The following is a 9263-nucleotide window of genomic DNA, read 5'->3' as shown; positions in this document are numbered from 1 at the left end:
CTATAATAAATGTTTTTGTGCACTTAGTATTCCTGCATGTGCACTTGTATGTTGGTTTTTTTTTTTTTTTGCTTAAGTTCACAAAAATATTATTTCGAGGCAGAAGCAGGTGAGCTCGAGTGCAACTCGTAGCTACCACCAGCCCGCCATGTCAATGGTATATCCAGGCCTGGGTACATCCCAGTTGTAAATTATCACCTTCCAGTAAAGAAGACTATAAATATCTCGATCGACATGATTTTGAATTAGCATGACACACATTTCTGTTATTTTCCTTTCAAATCTGATGACATGGCACAAACGTTGGATATATGTGATGATCACCTGAGTTGTTCTATGGTGATCAGTGTTTCCTTTTCCCCATGTGTTCCTTTCATGGAAGCTAACCTGAATAGAAGAATAACTAAGTCTGATTATTTCATTTATTGTCCCCTCAGATGCATGCCGGTGACGACGAAGCAGGACAGGGTGTTCGACAAGGTCTTTCGGGCTATGAGGAACGACCAGGATGGTATCATCGTCTACCGGGATGGCACCCTTGACGAAGCCACCTTCGCCGCCGTCTGTAGTGAGCACACCCCCGTCGAGGATGTCGGGTACCACGTCATTCCTGGCAGTGTTTGCAGCGAGTTCGGCTACCTTCGGCATAGCAAGATCCATGGTGGCAACTTCGACGAGGAGACCTGCAAGGGCTGCCCAGGCCACAAGGATGTCGTCCGGCTCAAGGACCTCTCCCCCAGATCCTGCAGAAACATGTGGGTCTAGGCGAGATTGGTCTCGAGGATTTCCGTTATTATCGATGGAGATGAAGATATCCGTTCTGAAAAGTAGATGGGGAGAAGTAGCCAGCTAGTGGCTTGTTAGCGAGGCTTGAGACCTGTGGATTATATATGGTGGTGGCTGTTGTGTTGTGCCTATTGATTCGTTTTTCTCCATGTTTTGTGTGATCTGCTGTATGCCTGCATCATAAGGCAATAAGTTTTTTCAGCACAATAAGGTTTATAGAAATGTCTGTAGCTGGATTTGTGATCAGGAAGAAAATAAGAAAAAACCTAGTGGTTTAGACATTTACAGTTATATGCTATCTATCAAATTCTTCTGTGTTTATCTCTGATCATTTTGTTAACAGGTATAATTACTCTGCTGATGGGGCAGCTTTTTGTTGGATTGCATATCATTAGCCTTTTCTCTGAAGTGGCTTTGCATTGTTAGATTGGAATCAATTGAAAGCAAACAATTGACTACCGTTCAACATGTAGAACAAAATGAAGATGATGTGATGATTTCAGAGCCCATGATCTCTGCTAGTAGCTTATCATGCCGGCGAGGCCAAGGCAAGAAATACCAAACTTGCACCGTGGTCCATTTGCTGTCGATCTCACACGGCTCCTCTTTAATTTTCCATCCCATGGCTTCTTTTACCTTTTGCGCTTTTGCTCTTTTTGTAACCATTAGGTCCGTCCTGCAGATCTCCAGACATTCCAAACTGTATTCCAGGTCCAGCTAGCCAGGGGACACCTCAAAAGCAAGCTTAGCTTGGACTCGTCAATGGCGTCCATGTCATCACCAGGCCAAGATCCTCCACGACCAGTGGTTCTTCCTTGAACCAGATCGGTCTGTACGTGACTGTAGCTAGCACATGGTGACATTGAACGCCGAAAGAGCCATGCACATATTTTTGCACCTCCTTGATGCAACTGATCAAGGCTGAAATCAACATTGAGAGTTGAGCTCGGAGATTACTAAACTGTCTGGCAGCAGTTAGTGAGACGCCTAGCTAGGCCTCGATCGGTACGATCGACCACCGGTCGCGCTCTTCTCCATGTAGACCTAAGCCCCCTTTAGTAAAGCAGCTTAGCTAGGTCTTGTAGCTAATAGCTTCAAAACACCAGGGAATCTCTTGGGCACCCCTCTTTAACCTTTTCCCTTCATCACATCCTGCCGGTGGCTCTTTTTGCTTTTACCAAACTTGTTCACCTGCTGCTTCTGCTATAAGAGCCCTGCACCGTCGGCCTCATCTTGGTCCCTTCTTCTTCCTCTTCTTCCCATCGTCTCGAAAGTGGTGTACGCAAGATCGATCGTCGGTTCCTCCATGGAGGTATGTCTTGCTAATTAATCGCACTCTCAAGGCAATCTAAATGTGCCTCTTTTGGTTGTTGTTCATTTAGAGGTTGTAATTCAGGGAGGTTGCATTAGTTTCTAATTTCTCTCTATGAGATGCCTCGATGATGAATACGCGTTTTTCAAGATGAATGTGCTCCATCCTACATGTACCCTTTTAACATATCTGCAATTCTCATTGGAGCATTTGACAACAGTATATCTATAGCAATCATATGCAAGTGACTGCAAGTTCAATATGACTCATATGACCCTACACTGCCCTGAAAACATCATAGACATAGGTGGGCAGGTTCATTACTACTTCTCCCTCAGAACATATTCATGCAAACAGAAACTAAGAGGACAATTAGTAAAAAAAAACATTGTCCACTGTATATTTTTCATGTACTTTTCTCATGATGATCGAGTGCATGTGCATGCATGCGTAACCAGCGCTCATTCCCTGATTTCCCCCATGCACGCAGAGCACCGAGCTGAAAGTGGAGATGGTGGCGCTGCATGAGAAGAGGGTACGGAAATGCCTGTCCAAAGTGAAAGGTAAAAACTCTCCTAAACTAAAGTCATTTCATTGCACCCATCATCCATCCATGGAGAGATCTGAACAACCTGATGATGCGTCGATCCTTTCTCCTTTTAACAAAGCTAGTCATGCATGGATGCCTTTCTCACTGTAGCTAGCTATGGTTGAATGATCGGCATGGTTGTGTGTGCAATGACCAGAGAAGCAATACGACTCTTCCTCTATCTCACAAATTGTTGATGGATTGGTGTATGTGTGCAGGGGTGGAGAGGGTGGAGGTGGAGGGGAGCATCCAGAAAGTGGTGGTGACCGGGTATGCGAACCGGAACAAGATCCTCAAGGCGCTCAGGAGGGTGGGGCTCAGGGTGGAGCTCTGGTCGCCGCGGAACGAGCTGCTCAGCGCTTACGCCGCCGGGAGCTTCGCCTTCAACAACTACGGCTTCTTCTGATCCATCTCATCCGGCGAGATGCATGCCAGTTACATGGTGATGTCGGCGACGTTGAACGACCATACATAAACCGGATCGAATCTGGGAGCTTGCTTGGTGTCTCTTCTTTCTGTTTTTCCTTTATTTCTGCTTCGGATGATTTCTTTTTCCTCTCACGTGTATATACGTCACATTTTTTTTTCTACTTTGAGGGTGGTCAACCAGGCATATGTGTAAAATGTCCTAAAAAAAATGTCCTCAAGGCATGGGATTAAGTTTGGTGGCAAAGATGCATGATGCAAGATTCCTGTGTTACCATGTTGAGAGATCGGTGTGGTTGCTTGATCCAAACAACCAATCACAGGAAAGAAAAGTAGAAAAGAGATTATCCAAATCCGTTACTCAAATGATTTTTTTTGTGGGGTTACCTGATTTTTTTATGAAATCACTAAAAATCTGACATCGGACTTTTAGTGATCGGGATCGAACGTACCCTGGACCATTGGATCCAAACACGAATCTTAGTGCAGGTGAGACCAACCATGTCATCGATTTTTTTCGTTTGGAAAAGCAAGGGGCGATTGTGAACACTTCCATCTCGTTTATACATTTATCTCCTCACACCCAGTGCCCACCCCCAAGCAAACCACCATTGTGATGAGGCTGCCATGCGCCAGCGGCTGCGTCGTTCCTATGGCGGGCGGGTAGCGGAGAGGAGCTCCACCGGACCCAACATCGGGGTGTCGTGCAGTGAAGGTGAGGCAGGCTGTGATGTCTTCGCCGGCGTCGCGGATTGAGGCATGGGGGAGGTGGCGGAGGGAGATTTTTTCTAGATGGTACTTAATAATGCTGAAGTTTGAATTATGTACATAGACAAGCTTATTTTGACATGTTTGGCTTTATCATCCGTTTTGTTTATTTTGACTCTCGTGCGACCGTTTAAATACTAAAAGTGACCAGTCGACGGCTTCCGCCCCCTTGTATATAATACAAGGGGCGTTTCTACAACATTTGAACCCGTAGCCGACGTCTCGGTGCCCAGAGGCAGTATATGTTAGCATAAACCAGGCAATCGAACTATTTTCGGTTTTACAACATTCACTTAGTCATAGGAGCTTGACTGTGGGGGCGAGTAACTAGTCCCGGATGTTGAAGTGGTCGGCCATGTCGAGGTTAAACCACTAATCACTTCGGCTCATTTGACAACAGCCCATCGTTTAACACCGATAACCTCTATCGATTTGTAATTTGACACAGTCATCGGATCGCTGACCAGTTTGCGTCTATCATGACAGTCAGTTTTTGCCTTTCTCCACTGAGGCACTTTGACCATTTGAGCTGGAAGCGCAATCGCAGTGGTTCTCCCTTTACACCCTTAGCCGGACAATGCGGAAACGTAAGGGATAAGCACATGAGCCGAGCAACCCAACTACATGTCGAGCTCGTCAAAAAAACTTTGAAAAATATATAAGAGGGAGGGTTTATACATGGCATCTGTAGTTGGGTTTATAGTCCTTGCTTTGCCCTGTCGCATGTCTGCGCCTCTGTGCTGTTTACCAGCTCTTCCTTGTCTATCGCAAGGTTCATCAGTACTGCGTGCTACATCACCGCTGCTGTGCCTAATGCATTCGAATGGCAGATCCTTTGAAGAGGTTGTAGCAAGTAGCCATGGTCGAACAACTTGATGCTTTTGTTGAAGCCATTCCTGGTGGGCCTATGACAGTGCCTTGAGAATAACCAGGATGTAGTTGGTCCACCGTCCGGTTGAGCCGCGCGGTATGCCCTCTGATTGTGCTCCACAGCCTCCGATGGAATTTTAAGTGTGAAGTTGTGAACCCAAGGTACGTAGTTCTCGATCAGCGGGGGAGAGCTGTGGAGTGCGTACCCCTATTTGGAGGTACGACCTGACTGACGGGAGGGTAAAGAAACACCTCTGATACGCTTTGAAGAGCCGTCGGTAGGGTCTTTGACAGAGTGATTTCCCGTTAGATCCCTCGGTAGGGTTCATGACGAGACCGAAAGTACCGGAACGGAGTCTTCACACACAGTTTACCCAGTTTCGGGCCTCCGAAGAGTAATACCCTATGTCCTGCTTTGTTTTGGTATTCATGGTGAGGGAATACCTCGTGCACATGATTACAATAGTGTATGATATGTCTACCAAGAGTTTTTTTTCTACATTGGATCCCTAATGAGGGCCTTAGACCTCCCTTTATATAGACAAGAGAGGTCTAGGGTTTACATGGAGAAGATACCAGAACGATCTGGCCGCCGCCGCTTGTCTTGGGGCATACGTTAGTCCACCCTCCCCATCTTAGGGTTCATTGATGCTCTCTGGGCCTGGTGGGCCCTAGTCAAAGTCGAGGTCGGGCTCCTTTATGTTAGGCACCCCAGGTATAGGACCCCGCCAGGAGCCCCCGAGCGTGGTGGAGGTTGCGAGCATCTGGGCTCAGAGATCTCTGTCGGGCTCTTCTTCTCGTGCCTCCGGCCTCCTAAACTCCCCGCTGGGAAGTCATGTCCTTCATTGCGTTGGTGATGTCGTTGTGTTATTTTTGGATGATTGGGCTGAACATAGCCTACCAGGTCAGCCCACTGGTCACGCGGTTATCATCTCGGGCACGGTTTTTGTTCCAGCCTCCTTAAATATAACGGTCACGCATCCATATTGGGGTTCGCCTCACCCTTCTTTTCCATTGTCGCGGGTCTCGCTAATCCCTTCTGGTTTGCCGGCGTCGGCACTTTCATGGGAGAGCTATGACATCTGTCCCTTCCTCTTCCTGGAAAGGCGATCCACCTGAGGCCGTGATGCCGTATCTTACCCATCCACCCGAGGGGGCCAGCGACTGGGAGCGCTCCTCCATCTCATGATCCCAATTGGAGTAGTTGGTGACGAAGGGGCCACTGGTACGCGTCAGTGCTATACAAACGGTTTTAAACCCCTTTCCGCGATGTCATTTGGAACCGTCGCCAAGTGAGTGTGGGCGACAGGGGGGTCCTTCCCACACGGCCCAGAAACCGTCGGGGATATGCCCTCCTGGCACACACGCTCGGCAAAATGAGGTCCTGTGCGACCGGCGAGCAAGCAAATACAGTTATATGTACAGTACTGCTAAAAAAATACAATTATACATGCGAAATCGTTTTCGGTCGTAAGTACATCCCACACAGTCAGCCCCCGCTAAACGTTTCCGTTCGTATGTATATTCCACACAGTCCATCCAAGGAATACGTTTCCGTTAGTATGTATATCCCACACAGTTAATCCAAGAAGTACCAAACGTTTGCGATGCGCACAACATCACAAACAGTCAATAATTTTGAAGCGTGTGTGATAAGGTGACTATCGCAAACATTTAATAAAAAGAACTATGTGCGATGCTGTTGTTAATTGCACACATTTTTTCTTGGCTAATAGTGTGTGCAGTGGAGATTGATCGCACACAATTTTTCTTGACTGATCGTGTGCGCGGTGGAGATTGATCGCACACGTAGTGGATCCTAGAAACGTGTCTGATCTCCACGTCCATCGGAGACGTTTCGCTTTTGCAAACCATGCGCAGTGTAATCCCTAATTAATCCCTAGTTAATCCCTAATTTAAAAATCACCTTTTTGAATTTGTAAGTAGGCAATCACTTATTTCATATCCAACCAGGTTTATTACATATATAGGTTCAACCACGAATGCATAATTCGATGCACAGGTACATATACTGAAGAACGACAGAAGCACCAAGTAAAGAATGATGAACCGCAGTTGTACTAAAGATTGTGAAGAAAGAGGAGAAAGACATTATGGTTGCTGGAGAAGCTGAAGCGGAATGCCCATATTGTGCCATCCTCCACGCGTATGCGCGCACGACTCTAGGCCAGCCTCTTGTGATGGTTGCCCATCCATCCTTCACTGTCTTCATTACGACTTCTCGATGCTCATTGTAGTCTGGATGAAATACTTTAACCTTCATTGCGTGTCCACCAATCATGTACTTTGTGAGGTAATATTGAGTGAACTACTTCAGGAACCACTGCGAACGAAAAAGATTCAGACATTTTTGTCTAACAACTCATTATGGGCAGTAAAAAGAGAAGGCTACAGAGTTTGTAATTACCATCCTACAGCTCACTATTGTGTTGGATAGAGCATAAACAAATAATTTGCTTGCCGCCATTCGTATCTTTTTGCTAATAATCCTTATCAGTTTCCTCACTTGATGCGTGTTCATGAATATCTCGTTGCCCCATACGCAAAAAGGGTCGATGCATGGATCCTTGCCAAGGGCATATGTACCTACAAGCAACAAGTCAATATTAGAAGCTAACAAGTGTCCAGGCCTGGATCTATATGCACTACATTATGGAATGACGGGGGAGTACAAGCCGAGGGATGAAGCTAACCTCGGCGGAAAATGGTGGCCCTTCTCGTTGTTGTCCTGCATAAGTAGTGGAAAGGCATGATAAGTACGGCAACCTTAACATCAAACAAATATATCAAAGGTAAACAATATCATCTCCAAATGATAGCTTGAATGTGTTGGTTTCAGTATGCTATTAAAGCATATATAAAATGGAAGGCAATGTTACCGACAGTAGGCTTAACAACCATCAAATATTGCAATTCAAACTAGTATTGTTGAAAATGAATAGAACGTAGGTAATGCTTAAACATCATTGGATAAATGTGTAAAACTGAATAAAGGGCATGTATTAACTACACCAGGCATAACTGGAACCAAATATAGCGATTCAAACTAGTATTGATGCAGTCGAGCAGCACAGTTCCGACTTGCACATAATGAACAACACATTGTGAATGACTGAAATGAACAAGGCATAAATGATCAGTATAACAACCAAATATAGCCATTCAAAACTAGATAGAGTCTCACTGGAACCAACCTAACAAGCAAATAAATATAAACATGGCATATGCTTGAAAACTGGACAAATGCTCACTGCAACCAACCTAACAAGCAAATACAGATAAACAAGGCATCTGCTTGAAAACTAGACAAATGCTAAAAAAAGCAACCTAACAACCAAATACAGATAAACAAGGCATCTGCTTGATAACTGGACAAACGCTCACTGCAACCAAACTAAGAAAAAATACATATAAACAAGGCATCGGCTCGATAACTGGAAAAATGCTCACTGCAACCAACCTAACAACCTAACACAGATAAACAAGGCATCTACTCACTATAAACAACCAAATATAGCCATTGATGAAACTGAAGTGGACAATTCATACTTAAACATCACATAACCCTATTGAACAATACATTTTTGCATAACTGAAATAATTAAACACGACACAGTTATAGCACCGCACGACAAATGCTACTACAACAAATGGTACGGGTTGGCAAGATAGAAAAGGTAAGATTTGCTGATAGGATGTTGCCTCACATTTCATGGACGGGATCCTTCCAGCTGGAAGAGCACAGACCCTTGTGGAAGAACCTTTGTGGGTGCCCTCCTCATGGTCGTGGTCATGGTCGACGAGACCTGACTTGGGAATTGAGGATTCCAAGCCGCCGTCGTAGAATGTGTCCTTCAGAAATGACAAAATGGGCTCGATGGCGTATAAGGATCGCAAATCCTTGACCTCTTTGCGGAGGAGATCAGTGGCAGGGCCGTCGAAGAGATCGACAACAGTTGAACCAGAGGGATTGGGGATGGATCATGTAACCAGTGACATGGCCCCCGTGAAGCCGTTGTTGTCGACGAGCTTGATGTCGTAGTCAGCTTTCCCGAGATACAGCAATACGCAAGCATTCTGACATGAAGCCTTCGACATGGCAACGTAGTCAACGTCTTTGCCGGCTTCCACGGTGACGTGTTGCTCTGGGATCGACAGGTCGGGGCGAACAGTGACCACCTCGCCAATGTCCGTCGGAGAGGCCATGATAAACCACTTCTTGGCCCAACGCTCGTCGGGCTCCCTAGGATACGTGGCCGAGCTTAGGCTACGACATTCTAGAGCAGGGTATGTGGATCTAGCGGGAAGGGACACCACAGGCCTCATCTAAAAACTCAAGGGAGTGGGGCGACGGTATGGGAATCGCCGGGTAACCTGAACTTTATTATCTAATCTAAGAGGAATGGGTAGACCGGCATGGGTTGGCGGCGGCGCCGGCGACGGCCGTGAGCTAGGGTTCTAGGGGGGAGGGGGCAGGTGGGGGACTGTGGT

The 9263-nt window shown here is 46.2% G+C and overlaps 2 protein-coding genes across 2 annotated transcripts in view; both read left to right on the top strand.

Moving 5' to 3' along the window:
* Window positions 1-1077, top strand: part of LOC119340214 — a 5301-nt gene extending 4224 nt beyond the window's left edge. Inside the window, exon 2 of the mRNA XM_037612116.1 lies at window positions 438-1077. Within this exon, the coding sequence (XP_037468013.1) occupies window positions 438-765 (328 nt within the window). The 3' untranslated portion in view covers window positions 766-1077. The remainder of the gene's footprint in view (window positions 1-437) is intronic.
* A 1015-nt stretch (window positions 1078-2092) lies between these two features.
* LOC119338822 (heavy metal-associated isoprenylated plant protein 28-like) lies at window positions 2093-3369 on the top strand. The gene is made up of 3 exons (XM_037611046.1): window positions 2093-2098; window positions 2589-2661; window positions 2906-3369. The coding sequence occupies exons 1-3, from the start codon at window positions 2093-2095 to the stop codon at window positions 3091-3093; spliced, it is 267 nt and encodes an 88-aa protein (XP_037466943.1). The 3' UTR covers window positions 3094-3369.
* Window positions 3370-9263: the final 5894 nt, after the last annotated feature.

This window comes from Triticum dicoccoides, chromosome 7B, assembly GCF_002162155.2.
Source record: "Triticum dicoccoides isolate Atlit2015 ecotype Zavitan chromosome 7B, WEW_v2.0, whole genome shotgun sequence".
Classification (NCBI taxonomy): Eukaryota; Viridiplantae; Streptophyta; class Magnoliopsida; order Poales; family Poaceae; genus Triticum; species Triticum dicoccoides.
This window is presented reverse-complemented; position numbering and strand designations above follow the sequence as displayed.